Source organism: Anolis carolinensis, unplaced genomic scaffold (assembly GCF_035594765.1).
Source record: "Anolis carolinensis isolate JA03-04 unplaced genomic scaffold, rAnoCar3.1.pri scaffold_10, whole genome shotgun sequence".
In the NCBI taxonomy this organism is placed as follows: Eukaryota; Metazoa; Chordata; class Lepidosauria; order Squamata; family Dactyloidae; genus Anolis; species Anolis carolinensis.
In genome coordinates, this window is record NW_026943821.1 from 2,386,669 (window position 1) to 2,405,298 (window position 18,630).

Sequence of the window (18,630 nt, forward strand, 5' to 3'; positions counted from 1 at the left end):
TACAATATATTATATTATTAGCATAGCACAATATTAGCATTAGATATTACTTTACTGAACTATACCACTATACTAAAATATTATTAGTAATATTATATGTAATATAGAATATATAATTAATATTATTAGATGGTATTATTATTAGTGTTATATTGTATTACATTATAATATTATTATCAATATTATATGTATATACAATATATTATATTATTAGCATAGCACAATATTAGCATTAGATATTACTTTACTGAACTATACCACTATACTAAAATATTATTAGTAATATTATATGTAATATAGAATATATAATTAATATTATTAGATGGTATTATTATTAGTGTTATATTGTATTACATTATAATATTATTATCAATATTATATGTATATACAATATATTATATTATTAGCATAGCACAATATTAGCATTAGATATTACTTTACTGAACTATACCACTATACTAAAATATTATTAGTAATATTATATGTAATATAGAATATATAATTAATATTATTAGATGGTATTATTATTAGTGTTATATTGTATTACATTATAATATTATTATCAATATTATATGTATATGCAATATATTATATTATAAAACTGAGGGCGGGGGCCAGGTCAATGACCTCGGAGGGCCGCATTCGGCCCCCGGGCCTTAGTTTGGGGACCCCTGTTCTACGTCATCCAGCATGGCTCTATGGCAGGCATGGGCCAACTTCGGCCCTCCAGCTGTTAGGAATTGTGGGAGTTGCAGTCCAAAACACCTGGAGGGCCGAAGTTGGCCCATACCCGTCCTATCGGCTTCCATTTCCTCGGTGGTCTTCTTTGGGTGGAGATCCTTCATTTCAATAGGACTTGCTGTTGGATTCATTGATCAAGATCCAACGAAGGATGGGCTCCCGACAAAGTACAGTAGAGTCTCACTTATCCAACGTAAACGGGCCGGCAGAACGTTGGATAAGCGAATATGTTGGATAATAAGGAGAGATTAAGAAAAAGCCTATTAAACATCAAAATAGGTTATCTATATATATAAAAGAGTGATGGCATCAGGGCAGCGGACAAAACAACAAAACTACAGGCCCCCAACCTCGAAATTTGACAACACAACCCATCATTCACGGCTCTAGGTTGATACAACAAAAAGAAAGGAAAAATAAAGTCCTAATTACAGGGAGAAGAATAATAGTTTTTATCCAATTGCTGCCAGTTTGAAGGCTAAGCTCCGCCCACTTGGTCTCCTAGCAACCTACTCAGCCCAGGGAACAGGCACAGTTAGGCCTCACTTAGGCCTCTTCCACAGATTTTAACTGGATTATATGGCAGTGTAGACTCAAGGCCCTTCCACACAGCTATATAACCCATTTAGAATCTTATATTATCTACTTTGAACTGGATTATCTTGACTCCACACTGCCATATAATCCATTTCAGTGTGCATACTAAACATAAAGACAACCATACAACAGACATTCAATGCCACCACTACCTCAACAATTTCTCACCAACACCACCAGAAAATGCCACAGCAACGCGTGGCCGGGCACAGCTAGTGATTTTATAAATGAAGCACCAAAACATCATGTTATACAACTAATTTGACAGAAAAAGTAGTTCAATAAGCAGTAATGTTATGTTGTAATTACTGTATTTATGAATTTAGCACCAAAATATCATGATATATTGAAAACATTGACTACAAAAAATGCGTTGGATAATCCAGAACGTTGGATAAGCGAGTGTTGGATAAGTGAGACTCTACTGTATGCCCTTTCTAGGCATTTTCTAGGTCATCGTCGAAGGCTTTCATGACTGGAATCACTGGGTTGCTGTGAGTTTTTCGGACCGTCTGTCCATGTTTCAGCTGCATTCTCTCCTGATGTTTCGTTTGCATCTGTGGCGAGTGGCATCCTCAGAGGATCTGCTGGCAGTGAAGCAAGTGGAATATATATGTGTGTGTGTGTGTGTGTGTGTGTGTGTGGAATATCTGGAACTAGCTGTGCCCGGCCAGGCGTTGCTGTGGCTTAGTCCTAAGTGGGTCTTCTTCGTGGCATTCAAGGTGGCCTAGAAAGGATTCCCCTAGGTATGAAGCAGCCAGGCTTTGAAGCTGCAAGGGTAGTCAGTGGTATGCAAGTTGGCCAACAATGGAGTCCCCTAAGTATGAAGCAGCCAGGCTTTGAAGCTGTGAGGCTATTCAATAGTATTCAAGTTGGGTAATAATGGAATTCCCTAAGTATGAAGCAGCCAGGCTTTGAAGCTGTGAGGCTATTCAATAGTATTCAAGTTGGGCAATAATGGAATTCCCTAAGTATGAAGCAGCCAGGCTTTGAAGCTGTGAGGCTATTCAATAGTATTCAAGTTGGGTAATAATGGAATTCCCCAAGTATGAAGCAGCCAGGCTTTGAAGCTGTGAGGCTATTCAATAGTATTCAAGTTGGGTAATAATGGAATTCCCTAAGTATGAAGCAGCCAGGCTTTGAAGCTGTCAGGCTATTCAATAGTATTCAAGTTGGGTAATAATGGAATTCCCTAAGTATGAAGCAGCCAAGCTTTGAAGCTGTGAGGCTATTCAATAGTATTCAAGTTGGGTAATAATGGAATTCCCTAAGTATGAAGCAGCCAGGCTTTGAAGCTGTGAGGCTATTCAATAGTATTCAAGTTGGGTAATAATGGAATTCCCTAAGTATGAAGCAGCCAAGCGTTGAAGCTGTGAGGCTATTCAATAGTATTCAAGTTGGGTAATAATGGAATTCCCTAAGTATGAAGCAGCCAGGCTTTGAAGCTGTGAGGCTATTCAATAGTATTCAAGTTGGGTAATAATGGAATTCCCTAAGTATGAAGCAGCCAAGCTTTGAAGCTGTGAGGCTATTCAATAGTATTCAAGTTGGGTAATAATGGAATTCCCCAAGTAGGAAGCAGCCAAGCTTTGAAGCTGTGAGGCTATTCAATAGTATTCAAGTTGGGTAATAATGGAATTCCCTAAGTATGAAGCAGCCAGGCTTTGAAGCTGTGAGGCTATTCAATAGTATTCAAGTTGGGTAATAATGGAATTCCCTAAGTATGAAGCAGCCAAGCTTTGAAGCTGTGAGGCTATTCAATAGTATTCAAGTTGGGTAATAATGGAATTCCCTAAGTATGAAGCAGCCAGGCTTTGAAGCTGTGAGGCTATTCAATAGTATTCAAGTTGGGTAATAATGGAATTCCCTAAGTATGAAGCAGCCAGGCTTTGAAGCTGTGAGGCTATTCAATAGTATTCAAGTTGGGTAATAATGGAATTCCCTAAGTATGAAGCAGCCAGGCTTTGAAGCTGTGAGGCTATTCAATAGTATTCAAGTTGGGTAATAATGGAATTCCCTAAGTATGAAGCAGCCAGGCTTTGAAGCTGTGAGGCTATTCAATAGTATTCAAGTTGGGTAATAATGGAATTCCCTAAGTATGAAGCAGCCAGGCTTTGAAGCTGTGAGGCTATTCAATAGTATTCAAGTTGGGTAATAATGGAATTCCCTAAGTATGAAGCAGCCAAGCTTTGAAGCTGTGAGGCTATTCAATAGTATTCAAGTTGGGTAATAATGGAATTCCCTAAGTATGAAGCAGCCAAGCTTTGAAGCTGTGAGGCTATTCAATAGTATTCAAGTTGGGTAATAATGGAATTCCCTAAGTATGAAGCAGCCAAGCTTTGAAGCTGTGAGGCTATTCAATAGTATTCAAGTTGGGTAATAATGGAATTCCCCAAGTATGAAGCAGCCAAGCTTTGAAGCTGTGAGGCTATTCAATAGTATTCAAGTTGGGTAATAATGGAATTCCCTAAGTATGAAGCAGCCAAGCTTTGAAGCTGTGAGGCTATTCAATAGTATTCAAGTTGGGTAATAATGGAATTCCCTAAGTATGAAGCAGCCAGGCTTTGAAGCTGTGAGGCTATTCAATAGTATTCAAGTTGGGTAATAATGGAATTCCCTAAGTATGAAGCAGCCAGGCTTTGAAGCTGTGAGGCTATTCAATAGTATTCAAGTTGGGTAATAATGGAATTCCCTAAGTATGAAGCAGCCAGGCTTTGAAGCTGTGAGGCTATTCAATAGTATTCAAGTTGGGTAATAATGGAATTCCCTAAGTATGAAGCAGCCAGGCTTTGAAGCTGTGAGGCTATTCAATAGTATTCAAGTTGGGTAATAATGGAATTCCCTAAGTATGAAGCAGCCAGGCTTTGAAGCTGTGAGGCTATTCAATAGTATTCAAGTTGGGTAATAATGGAATTCCCTAAGTATGAAGCAGCCAAGCTTTGAAGCTGTGAGGCTATTCAATAGTATTCAAGTTGGGTAATAATGGAATTCCCTAAGTATGAAGCAGCCAAGCTTTGAAGCTGTGAGGCTATTCAATAGTATTCAAGTTGGGTAATAATGGAATTCCCTAAGTATGAAGCAGCCAAGCTTTGAAGCTGTGAGGCTATTCAATAGTATTCAAGTTGGGTAATAATGGAATTCCCCAAGTATGAAGCAGCCAAGCTTTGAAGCTGTGAGGCTATTCAATAGTATTCAAGTTGGGTAATAATGGAATTCCCTAAGTATGAAGCAGCCAAGCTTTGAAGCTGTGAGGCTATTCAATAGTATTCAAGTTGGGTAATAATGGAATTCCCTAAGTATGAAGCAGCCAGGCTTTGAAGCTGTGAGGCTATTCAATAGTATTCAAGTTGGGTAATAATGGAATTCCCTAAGTATGAAGCAGCCAGGCTTTGAAGCTGTGAGGCTATTCAATAGTATTCAAGTTGGGTAATAATGGAATTCCCTAAGTATGAAGCAGCCAGGCTTTGAAGCTGTGAGGCTATTCAATAGTATTCAAGTTGGGTAATAATGGAATTCCCTAAGTATGAAGCAGCCAGGCTTTGAAGCTGTGAGGCTATTCAATAGTATTCAAGTTGGGTAATAATGGAATTCCCTAAGTATGAAGCAGCCAGGCTTTGAAGCTGTGAGGCTATTCAATAGTATTCAAGTTGGGTAATAATGGAATTCCCTAAGTATGAAGCAGCCAAGCTTTGAAGCTGTGAGGCTATTCAATAGTATTCAAGTTGGGTAATAATGGAATTCCCTAAGTATGAAGCAGCCAAGCTTTGAAGCTGTGAGGCTATTCAATAGTATTCAAGTTGGGTAATAATGGAATTCCCTAAGTATGAAGCAGCCAAGCTTTGAAGCTGTGAGGCTATTCAATAGTATTCAAGTTGGGTAATAATGGAATTCCCCAAGTATGAAGCAGCCAAGCTTTGAAGCTGTGAGGCTATTCAATAGTATTCAAGTTGGGTAATAATGGAATTCCCTAAGTATGAAGCAGCCAAGCTTTGAAGCTGTGAGGCTATTCAATAGTATTCAAGTTGGGTAATAATGGAATTCCCTAAGTATGAAGCAGCCAGGCTTTGAAGCTGTGAGGCTATTCAATAGTATTCAAGTTGGGTAATAATGGAATTCCCTAAGTATGAAGCAGCCAGGCTTTGAAGCTGTGAGGCTATTCAATGGTATTCAAGTTTGGTAACAATGGAGTCCCTAGGTATGAGTCAGCCAGGCTCTGAAGATGCAAGGCTGTTCAATTGTATTCAAGTTGGGAAATAATAGGATTTTTTTAACCTTGTCTTTGTTTTCTTTCTTCTTTCTTTCTTTCTTTCTTTCTTTCTTTCTTTCTTTCTTTCTTTCTTTCTTTCTTTTTGATGGTCACTCCTTGGAACGTGATGAGTATTGTGGCCAAATTGGGTGTGATTTGGCCAGTGGTTTTGTTGTTACCTCAGTCCTAATTATGCACATCACACACATATATATATACACACACACACACACACACATACATACACATACACATATACACACACACACAAGCTGTGCCCGGCCATGTGTTGCTGTGGCATCCTAAGTGGGGAGATGGGAGCGGGATATAAAAATAAAGTTGTTGTTGTTGTTATTATTATTATTATTCATTTCCAACAGCTGTCTGAAGATATCATTAGCCACAGATGCAGGTGAAACGTCAGGAGAGAATGCTACTGGAACATGGCCATACAGCCTGGAAAACTCACAGCAACCCAGTGATTCCAGCCAGGAAAGCCTTTGACAAGACATTTTATATCCTGCCCGTTTCTCCTTTCCAGATGCATCCCATGTAAATATACCCAGGCAGATCCTTTTTGCCTCCTTTCATGCAAACCTGGGTTTGCTTTTTCATCCTCCGAAGGAGACAAAAAATATCGGCTGCAATTGCAAAGTGGAATTTGAATTGCATGAAGAAAAACCAACGCTTCCCCAAAAACGTGGAGGAAAAGCGATTCGGAAGCCAACTCTCGGCACATGTGGCATTTCGCTCCGCACTTCACGAACATCACCTTTATTATTTTCCATCTTCAAATTTTAAAAAAGGCCAGCCCCGTTCTTCCGTTTTGCAAAATCTAATCGGGAAAAGGCTCGACCCGGAGAATGAATGGAAGCCGTTGGAACATCCTGGTTCGACTCCCACATTCCTGGCTGACTCCGAAGAGCAGTTTGCAATGTTCCGACCCGCTTCGGAGACAGAAATAATCCCGCTCTCTATTTCGGGATTTTGCCAAGACAACCCTTATTTTTTTCCTCTTCAATGCAAAGGAAAAGTCTGTTGAACAAAAGGTTTCTTAGGGTCCCTTCTCAGTACGAACATCATATTCTCGGGAGGGTATGTCCCCAAATGACACAAAGCCGTGAACCCAATTGAAATAAAGGACACCATGCGCAAGGATGCCTACGGTCGCATGGGAGGACCTAGAACATGCCTAAAGCGGGCACGCTTTAACATACATGGAGAAATACAACCGTGGGAAATGGGGAAATCCTACTGAAATGGAGGACCTAGAAAATGGGTTGCTGTGAGTTCTTCAGGCTCTCTGGCCATGTTCCAGCAGCATTCTCTCCTGACGTTTCCCCTGCATCTGTGGCTAATGTTATCCTCAGAGGTTCTGTGAGAAGTGAGACAAGTGGAGTGCATATATATCTGTGGAATAGTGTTCCACAGATCAATCTTGAGGTCCTGATAGCGGCTGAGTTTTTCCTATTGTTTTTCGTCAATGCAACTGTCACCTGGCATGGCGACATCAATGATCCAAACCTTTTTCTTCTCCACAACTGTGATGTCTGGTGTGTTGTGTTCCAGAACTTTGTCAGTTTGGATTCGGAAGTCCCACAGTATCTTTGCGTTCTCATTTTCCAATACTTTTGCAGGTTTGTGATCCCACCAGTTCATTTCTGCTGGGAGGTGGTACTTGAGGCATAAGTTCCAATGAATCATTTGGGCCACATACTTGTGCCTCTGTTTGTAGTCTGTCTGTGTGATTTTCTTACAGCAGCTCAGGATATGATCCATGGTATCTTCGGTTTCCTTGCACAGTCTGCATTTTGGGTCAACAGCTGATTTTTCGATCTTGACCTTAATTGCCTTTGTCCTGATGTCTTGCTCCTGGGCTGCAAGGATCAGGCCTTCTGTCTCCTTCTTCAGGGTCCCATTTGTGAGCCAGAGCCAGGTCTTCTCTTTATCAGCTTTTCCTTCAATTTTGTCAAGGAACTTTCCATGCAATGTTTTGTTGTGCAGCTGTCAGCTCTAGTTTGTAGTGCGGTTTTCTTTTACTGATTCTTTGTCTGCTGTGCTTTGAGGAGTTTCTGATTTTTGACTTCAATCAAAGCAGGTTCTTCACTTTGCTTTACATATTCTGCCAGGGCATGTTCTTCTTCTTTGACTGCTTGTTTGACTTGTAAGAGTCCTCTGCCCCCTGATCTTCGAGGCAGATAGAGCCGGTCAACATCACTGTGAGGGTGCAGTGAATGATGAATGGTCATGAGTTTTCTTGTTTTTCTGTCCAAATTGTCCAGTTCCGCCTGTGTCCAGTTTATGATGCCAGCAGTATATCTTATGACAGGTATGGCCCAGGTGTTTATGGCCTTGATGGTGTTGTCTCCATTGAGCTTGCTTTTGAGAATTTTCTGACCCTTTGTGTGTATTCTTTGCTGACTACAGTTTTCACAAGTTCATGCTTGATGTTGTGCAGCTGTAGTATGGCCAGATATTTATAGACATACTACATAATAATAATAATAATAATAATAATAATAATAATAATAATAATAATAATAATGCATAACAAAACATTGCATGGAAAGTTCCTTGACAAAATTGAAGGAAAAGCTGATAAGGAGAAGACCTGGCTCTGGCTCACGAATGGGACCCTGAAGAAGGAGACAGAAGGCCTGATCCTTGCAGCCCAGGAGCAAGACATCAGGACAAAGGCAATTAAGGCCAAGATCGAAAAATCAGCTGATGACCCAAAATGCAGACTGTGCAAGGAAGCTGACGAAACCATGGATCATATCCTGAGCTGCTGTAAGAAAATCGCACAGACAGACTACAAACAGAGGCACAACTCTGTGGCCCAAATGATTCATTGGAACTTATGCCTCAAGTACCACCTCCCAGCAGCAAAGAACTGGTGGGATCACAAACCTGCAAAAGTCTTGGAAAATGAGCACGCAAAGATACTGTGGGACTTCCGAATCCAGACTGACAAAGTTCTGGAACACAACACACCAGACATCACAGTTGTGGAAAAGAAAAAGGTTTGGATCATTGATGTCGCCATCCCAGGTGACAGTCGCATTGACGAAAAACAACAGGAAAAACTCAGCCGCTCTCAGGACCTCAAGATTGAACTTCAAAGACTCTGGCAGAAACCAGTGCAGGTGGTCCCAGTGGTGATGGGCACACTGGGTGCCGTGCCAAAAGATCTCAGCCGGCATTTTGAAACAATAGGCATTGACAAAATTACGATCTGCCAACTGCAAAAGGCCACCCGACTGGGATCTGCGCGCATCATCCGAAAATACATCACACAGTCCTAGACACTTGGGAAGTGTTCGACCTGTGATTTTGTGAAAGAAATCCAGCATATCTATCTTGTTTGCTGTGTCATAATAAAATAATAATAATAATAATAATACATCACACAGTCCTAGACACTTGGGAAGTGTTCGACTTGTGGTTTTGTGATATGAAATCCATCATGTCTATCTTGTTTGCTGTGTCAAATAATAATAATAATAATAATAATAATAATAATAATAATAATAATAATAATAATACATCACACAGTCCTAGACACTTGGGAAGTGTTTGACTTGTGGTTTTGTGATATGAAATGCAGCATATCTATCTTGTTTGCTGTTTCATAATAAAATAATAATAATAATATGGATGTTGCCTTTCTGCCTGGCAGAATGGGGTTGGACTGGATGGCCTTTGGGGTTCCCTTCCAGCCATAGGATTGTATGGCTCTTCACCCTGGAAGGAAGGGAAAGAAAGCATCGCCGGCCTTTGTGGGTTTCCGGCCTCTTTGGGAAAGGGAAGCAATGCGCTGGTTGGGAGCCAGGCCTGGCCTTTGCCTTTGATGTTTCCACGGGAGGCGGCTGAGGAATGCTTCCCTCCCTCGGTGCATTGTGGGAGTGTGCCGGCTGTCAGACTGGCGCATCATGGGGGGATGCAAGGGAGGAAGGGCATTGCGCCATGCGCAGGCTCTCCGCCTCTCCAAAGCGCATCAATAATGCCCTGGAGAGGAGCCATGGGGGGTTATGCGCCATTGGTGTGCTGCACCATGACATGCCCGAGAAGAGAGGAAGGATCCTGTTAGGAGACAGAATGATGATGATAATAAGAATGTGTCAATACATCTGCCAATCATCTATATATATAAAAGAGTGATGGCATCACGGCGACCCACAAAACAACAAAACTACAGGCCCCCCAACCTCGAAATTTGACAACACAACCCATCATCCACGGCTCTAGGTTGATACAACAAAAAGAAAAGAAAAATAAAGTCCTAATTAGAGGGAGAGAAATAATTGCTTTTATCCAATTGCTGCCAGTTAGAAGGCTAAGCTCCTCCAACTTGGTCTCCTAGCAACCCAATAAAAAATAATAAAAACACTAAAAAATTAATACAATAAAATACTATAATAACAGAAAATAACTAAAAATAATACAAGAAAATAATAAAATATAATAAATAAAAATATAACTTACAATAAAATTAATTAAAAAATGCAAATAAAGTAAAATAAAAATTACATAACAATTTTTAACCAATACCACCACCACTTTGCCACAGCAACGCGTGGCCGGGCACAGCTAGTTTACTCTATATATGTATGCATTTTATATCAGGGTTGCTCTTTGTATTATAAAGTTTCAATTCATCTGCCAATCAATTAATCTCCGCCCTCTCTCTGTGTATACACAGTCTCACTTATCCAACACTCGCTTATCCAACGTTCTGGATTATCCAACGCATTTTTGTAGTCAATGTTTTCAATATATCGTGATATTTTGGTGCTAAATTCATAAATACAGTAATTACAGTAGAGTCTCACTTATCCAACATTCGCTTATCCAACGTTCTGGATTATCCAACGCATTTCTGTAGTCAATGTTTTCAATATATCGTGATATTTTGGTGCTAAATTCATAAATACAGTAATTACAGTAGAGTCTCACTTATCCAACATTCGCTTATCCAACGTTCTGGATTATCCAACGCATTTTTGTAGTCAATGTTTTCAATATATCATGATATTTTGGTGCTAAATTCATAAATACAGTAATTACAGTAGAGTCTCACTTATCCAACATTCGCTTATCCAACATTCTGGATTATCCAACGCATTTTTGTAGTCAATGTTTTCAATATATTGTGATATTTTGGTGCTAAATTCATAAATACAGTAATTACTACATAGCATTACTGCGTATTAAACTACTTTTTCTGTCAAATTTGTTGTCTAACATGATGTTTGGTGCTTAATTTGTAAAATCATAACCTAATTTGATGTTTAATAGGCTTTTCCTTAATCCCTCCTTATTATCCAACATATTCGCTTATCCAACATTCTGCCAGCCCGTTTATGTTGGATAAGTGAGACTCTACTGGATTTAGATTTGTATGCACATAAAGAGATTAATATATGTACACATATGTATAGAAAGAGATATTGATCAATAGATTGGCATTAAAAAGTTTCAATACATCTGCCAATCAATTAATCTCCCCTCCTCTCTCTGTGTTTGTATGTGTATGTTTGTGTGCATATAAAGAAATTAATATATGTATACATATATTTAGATTTATATGCACATAAAGAGATTAATATATGTACACATATGTATAGAAAGAGATATTGATTAATTGATTGGCATGACAAAGTTTCAATACATCTGCCAATCAATTAATCCCCCCTCTATATATATGCATATAAAGAGATTGATTAATATACAGTACTTATGCATATATATAAAAAGAGAAATTGATTGATTGGCATGATAAAGTTTCAATAGATCTGCCAATCAATTAATCTCTCTCTCTGTGTGTGTATGATGTTTTGGAGCTTAATTTGTAAAATCATAACCTAATTTGATGTTTAATAGGCTTTTCCTTAATCCCTCTTTATTATCCAACATATTCACTTATCCAAGGTTCTGCCGACCCGTTTAGCTTGGATAAGTGAGACTCTACTGTAGTAGGTAAATACAATTAAATAAGAGTAAGTAAAAGTAAATAAAATAAATAAAACTGAATAAATAAATGAATGTTAATAAATAAATCCCTAAACAGACAAATAACGGAGTCCAAATTCCACTAGGGATGGAAGGGGTCCCCAAAGGTCATCTAGACTGACCTCCGTGCTGCCAGGCAGGAATGCGCAACTAAAGCACTCCTTAAAGATGCTCATCCGGCCGCTGTTTAAAGGAGAGCAATCTATTCTGCTCTTATGGTTGGAAAAGTCCTTCTAGTCCTTATCATTCAAATGCAGTTATGTTCCAATAACGTAAACAGCTCGGTCTGTTGAGCGTATTGAAGATTGTGGTTGAAGCAGAAAGCGATAGTCCCCAAAGGACCGAGCTCAGGGTCAGGCTGGATCTGATCTCCAAAGGCACAGCGAGTTCTGCTTCTGCAGAAAAGTTGCCATCTTATCGGACGTTTTGAGCCAAATGTCCAGCAAACAATAAGTCCCTTGGAGTCCCTTTGGGTTTGTTCTCTTTGGAAACAAGTAACGGAAGATTTGGACGGAGCAGCCTTCACCCTTTGAACCAACCTCCTGTCCATTCTCTTAATGCCAAAGGAGAGGAGGGACATAAATATTATCATTATCATCATCATTGTGTTATTGTTGTTATTATTATATTCATTATTATTATTATTTTAAAAAGGGCTGAAAAACCCAGCTTATACTCGAGTATATACAGTATGTATAAGAAGTGCAAAGGAAACATGTCCAAACCTCATTTATACAGCAAAGATCATATGAAACACACACACACACACACACACACATATATATATATATTACACTATTTAAAATTTGGGAACATCCCGGTATACTGTTCCTGGTTTGAAAGTATTATTTCCTGTTTAATTGTGCGGTCCTTCCTTTGAAATGGGTTGTTCTGCTCCAGAAACTTTGCTTTCGTGGCACAAACTAGGTTGAATAGGCTGAGACTCGAGGAGATATTCATTGGAAAAATAATGCAAAATGTGCTGTAGGATATGTGTGTGTGTATCCCCCCCCCCCACAAGAACAAGGTTTTTGCAGTTTAATAAACTTTTCCCATGTTTTTTTTTAATGATAGAACCAATTAGGAAATGACATTGATAGCCAGCCCAGGAACAAAAATATATATTCCCAAAGCCAGGGCTTGAATGGCAAGGCACGGCTTGTTCCCTCTGGCCATTCATTTGCCTTGCAACAGGCCGGTGCTAGCGAATGGGGCCGTTTTCTTCGCTGCGCAAGGAGAAAGCGGCTTCTGAGGCAGAAAAATGCACCTCCCGGCTTTGGCAAAGCAAAGAAATGGGGCAGAAAAGGGCCCTTTTGTGGCAGAGATTGATTGACAATAGCCTTTTCAATGCCCAGGGAAGCACTGTGCCTTTCTGAGTTAGAACAGGAGCAGTCAGGCTTTCAAAAGTAATAATAATAATAATAATAGTAGTAATACGAAAATACATCACACAGTCCTAGACACTTGGGAAGAGTTCGACTTGTGATTTTGTGAAACGAAATCCAGCATATCTTTCTTGTTTGCTGTGTCATACAATAAAATAATAATATGCAATGTGTCCATCAGCCTGCCTGACCTAATGGCAATAATAATAATAATAATAATAATAATAATAATAATAATAATAATATGTAAAGCAAGGTGAAGAACCTGCTTTGATTGAAGTCAAAAATCAGAAACTCCTCAAAACACAGCAAATAATCAGTACAAGAAAACCGCACTACAAACTAGAGCTGACAGCTGGCACAACAAAACATTGCATGGAAAGTTCCTTGACAAAATTGAAGGAAAAGCTGAGAAGGAGAAAACCTGGCTCTGGCTCACGAATGGGACCCTGAAGAAGGAGACAGAAGGCCTGACCCTTGCAGCCCAGGAGCAAGACATCAGGACAAAGGCAATTAATAATAATAATAATAATAATAATAATAATAATAATAATAATAATAGAAGACCTGGCTCTGGCTCATAAATGGGACCCTGAAGAAGGAGACAGAAGGCCTGACCCTTGCAGCCCAGGAGCAAGACATCAGGACAAAGGCAATTAATAATAATAATAATAATAATAATAATAATAATAATAATAATAATAGAAGACCTGGCTCTGGCTCATAAATGGGACCCTGAAGAAGGAGACAGAAGGCCTGATCCTTGCAGCCCAGGAGCAAGACATCAGGACAAATGCAATTAAGGCCAAGATCGAAAAATCAGCTGATGACCCAAAATGCAGACTGTGCAAGGAAGCTGACGAAACCATGGATCATATCCTCAGCTGCTGTAAGAAAATGGCACAGACAGACTACAAACAGAGGCACAACTATGTGGCCCAAATGACTCATTGGAACTTATGCCTCGAGTACCACCTCCCTGCAGCAAAGAACTGGTGGGATCACAAACCTGCAAAAGTATTGGAAAATGAGCACGCAAAGATACTGTGGGACTTCCGAATCCAGACTGACAAAGTTCTGGAACACAACACACCAGACATCACAGTTGTGGAAAAGAACAAGGTTTGGATCATTGATGTTGCCATCCCAGGTGACAGTCGCATTGACGAAAAACAACAGGAAAAACTCAGCCGCTATCAGGACCTCAAGATTGAACTGCAAAGACTCTGGCAGAAACCAGTGCAGGTGGTCCCAGTGGTGATGGGCACACTGGGTACCGTGCCAAAAGATCTCAGCCGGCATTTGGAAACAATAAGACAGTGACAAAATTACGATCTGCCAACTGCAAAAGGCCACCCGACTGGGATCTGGGCGCATCATCCGAAAATACATCACACAGTCCTAGACACTTGGGAAGTGTTCGACTTGTGATTTTGTGATATGAAATACAGCATGTCTATCTTGTTTGCTGTGTCATACAATAATAATAATAATAATAATCCATTATTATTAATATTATTATTAATATTATTAATAATAATATGCAATGTGTCCATCAGCCTGTCTAACCTAATGGCAATAATAATAATAATAATAATAATAATAATAATAATAATAATAATAATATGCAATGTGTCCATCAGCCAGACTGACCTAATGGCAATAATAATAATAATAATAATAATAATAATAATAATAATAATAGTATGCAATGCTTCTGGAACATGGCCATAAAGCCTGAAAAACTCTTGGGAAGTGTCCGATGTGTGATCCAATAAAACTACCAGCATAGTGATCTTGTTAGCTGTGTACTCATCTTATGTATATAATAATAATAATATAATAATAATAATACAAATTATGATCTTCTTGGGTAGGAGACCTTCATTTCAATAGGGTTGGCTGAATCTTCCAGTTTATGCTATTCCTGAGCTGGGAGTCCTTTGTCTCAACAGGGATGATGATGATGATGATGATGATGATAATGATAATAATTGGTGGATTGGGCAGATGGATTGAAGGTTTATATAATGTAGGTGAAGCACCTGAAATCCTCGAATGCTCCCCTCTTGTCTACATGATAGTGCGATGTAGACAATAGTAAAATGCAACTTAATGCATATTATTAATACATATACATCAAATGTATTAATAATATGCATTGTTGCATTTGAAATTCCATAGGTACATTTCCTGTTTTGACTCAGGGGCCGTATTGCCAAGATATCCCGTTCTGCAGATGCCGTATTCCAAGGGATTTGCCTCAGGGACACCCAACCTATAATATAATATAATCGAGTGGACTTTCAGGTTGGTTTTCATGCCCAACCTACTCTTTTCCCTTTTAGGATTAATCCGTCCCGTCAACTGACCAACCGGTTCTTTGAGATTTGCTTTCTCTTCCTAGAACGAGTCCAAAGATGCCCGGCTCAGGGTGCATCTACACTGTAGAATTAATGCAGTTCAAACATCACTTGCCTCAAGCCGATGGGATCCTGGCAGTTGTAGTTTGCACACTTTTTGGCAGAGAATTCTATGGACCTTGTAAAATTACAACTTCCAGAATTTCATAGCATTGAGAAATGATAGTGTTGCCAAGCATTATTTTTATCTGGGTCACTCTTGAGACTGCCATAGCTGTCATAGGGGAGGCAGGTTAATAATAATAATAATAATAATAATAATAATAATAATAATAATAATAATAATAATACTGTATATTGAAAACATTGACTACAAAAATGGCTTGGATAAGTGAGACTCTACTGTATCTATTTTTATTTCTGAAATTTACCACCCTCGGTTTATACTGGATTCAATGTTTTCCTAGTTTTTTTGTGGTAAAATTAGGTGCCTCGGCTTATATTCGGGTCAGCTTATACTCGAGTATATACGGTATTTTTCTCCCTTTTTTCTCTTCTCTTTTTGCTTGTCTCTGTTTTGACTTTTTGCACCTTTTCTCTTTTTTTCTTTTTCTTTTAGTCTTATCTTTTCACCCTTCTTTCCTATAAACAATTTTGTTCTCACACTGTCACTGTATAGTAAAGGTAAAGGTTTTCTCCTGACGTTAAGTCCAGTCATGTCTGACTCTGGGGGTTGGTGCTCATCTCCATTTCTAAGCCGAAGAGCTGGTGTTGTCCGTAGACACCTCCAAGGTCATGTGGCCGGCATGACTGCATGGAGCGCCGTTACCTTTCCGCTGGAGCGGTACCTATTGATCTACTCACATTGGCATGTTTTCGAACTGCTAGGTTGGCAGAAGCTGGGGTTAACAGCGGGCGGTCACTCTGCTCCTGGGGTTTGAGCCTGGGACCTTTCAGTCTCCAGCTCAGTTCTTTAAAACACTTTGCCACCGGGGCTCCTTATCACTGTATATACTATCTGAAATTTTTAATAAAAATTTATTATGATAAACATTGTGGTGGCCGCAAAAATGAAGTTTCTGGAGCAGAACAACTCCTTTCTAAGTAAGGGCCGCGCAATGAAACAGGAAATCTCACTTTGGAACCAGGATCAGGGCTGTTTTGGGCCATGCCTCTGGCCTATGTATAGGTTGTCTCGTTGAACTAACTCCTTTTGCTTTGCTCCCTCCGGCACAGGCTCATCCTCGCTGCCCGGTGGTGACGCTGGAGGCGGCCCCGCTCCCGGCGACCCCTCCGCCCCCGCCGCTGTCCCCGCAGCCGCCCTCGGGCCCGGCGCTATCCGGCAGCCGCTCGGAGAAGGGCTCCTCCTCGTCCTGGTCCAGCCGCTCGCTGGGCGCCCGCTGCCGCAACTCCATCGCCTCCTGTGCCGACGAGCAGCCCCACATCGGGAACTACCGCCTGCTCAAGACCATCGGGAAGGGCAACTTCGCCAAGGTCAAGCTGGCCAGGCACATCCTCACCGGCAGAGAGGTCAGCACGGGACCCGAGTGGGGGGAGGGACACTCATTAGCTTTGGGTTGCTGTGCATTTGCCATCTGGACATGCTCCAGCACCATTCTCTCCTGACGTTTCGCCTGCATTTCGCCGACACAAAACTGGGAGGGACGACACAAAACTGGGAGGGATAGCTAACACTCCAGAAGACAGGAGCAGAATTCAAAACGATCTTGACAGACTAGAGAGATGATTGGCCAAAACTAACAAAATGAAGTTCAACAGGGACAAATGCAAGATACTTCACTTCGGCAGAAAAAATGGAAATCAAAGATACAGAATGGGGGACGATGCCTGGCTTGACAGCAGTGTGTGCGAAAAAGACCTTGGAGTCCTCGTGGGGAGGAAGTTAAACATGAGCCAACAATGTGATGCGGCTGCTAAAAAAGCCAATGGGATTCTGTCCTGCATCAATAGGGGAATAGCGTCTAGATCCAGGGAAGTTATGCTCCCCTCTATTCTGCCTTGGTCAGACCACACCTGGAATACTGTGTCCAATTCTGGGCACCACAGTTGAAGGGAGATGTTGACAAGCTGGAAAGCGTCCAGAGGAGGGCGACTAAAATGATGAAGGGTCTGGAGAACAAGCCCTATGAGGAGCGGCTTAAAGAGCTGGGCATGTTTAGCCTGCAGAAGAGAAGGCTGAGAGGAGACATGATAGCCATGGACAAATACGTGAAGGGAAGAGGGAGAAAGCTTGTTTTCTGCTGCCCTGGAGACTAGGACACGGAACAATGGCTTCAAACTACAGGAAAGGAGATTCCACCTGAACATCAGGAAGAACTTCCTCACTGTGAGAAAGGCTGTTCGACAGTGGAACTCTCTCCCCGGGGCCGTGGTGGAGGCTCCTTCCTTGGAGGCTTTTAAGCAGAGGCTGGATGGCCATCTGTCGGGGGTGCTTTGAATGCGATTTCCTGCTTCTTAGCAGGGGGTTGGACTAGATGGCCCATGTGGTCTCTTCCAACTCTACTATTCTATGATTCTATGATTCTATGATCTATGGCTCATGGCATCTTCAGAGGTCTGTGGAAGTGAGGCCTGTGGAATAATGTTGCAATGAGCAAGCTTGAACAGCATTGAGTAGCTGTGCTGCTGTAAAGTCAATCAGTGAGGTGACGGAAGTTTATATATATACCCTGTTTCCCCGAAAATAAGACATCCCCAGAAAATAAGACCTAGTAGAGGTTTTGCTGAATTGCTAAATATAAGGCCTCCCCCGAAAGTAAGACCTAGCAAAGTTTTTGTTTGGAAGCATGCCCAACGAACAGAACACCAGAGCATGCAGTAAATGTACGTACCATAGAGTGTTGTACATAGAAAAATTGGTAGCAATAAGAAATTCTTGGTAGGATTCACAGTTTGTCTGGTTATGCTGATTTGTGATGACAACTACTGTACAGTATATAACGAATGTTCATTTTTTTGTTCAACAATAAATGTGAATTCTTCTTCATGGAAAAATAAGACATCCTCTGAAAATAAGATCTAGAGCATCTTTGGGAGCAAAAATTAATATAAGACACTGTCTTATTTTCAGGGAAACACGGTATCCCTGTGGAATAATGTCCGGTCTGGGAGAAAGAACCCTTGTCTGTTTCAAGCAAGTGTGAATGTTGCAATGAGCAAGCTTGAATAGCATTGAGTAGCCGTGTAGCTGCAAGGTCAATCAGTGAGGGTCTCTGCATAGAAGTAGCCAGGCGTCTGTTGCCTGGAGGCACCCTCTCTTTGGAAA

At 40.5% G+C, this 18,630-nt stretch overlaps 1 protein-coding gene across 2 annotated transcripts in view; it reads left to right on the top strand.

Moving 5' to 3' along the window:
• Positions 1 to 18,630, top strand: part of mark4 (microtubule affinity regulating kinase 4) — a 104,064-nt gene that overhangs the window by 39,604 nt on the left and 45,830 nt on the right. For both annotated transcript variants that reach the window (XM_062962899.1, XM_062962900.1), the window contains exon 2: positions 16,581 to 16,874. In XM_062962899.1, the coding sequence (XP_062818969.1) occupies positions 16,581 to 16,874 (294 nt within the window). The remainder of the gene's footprint in view (positions 1 to 16,580; positions 16,875 to 18,630) is intronic.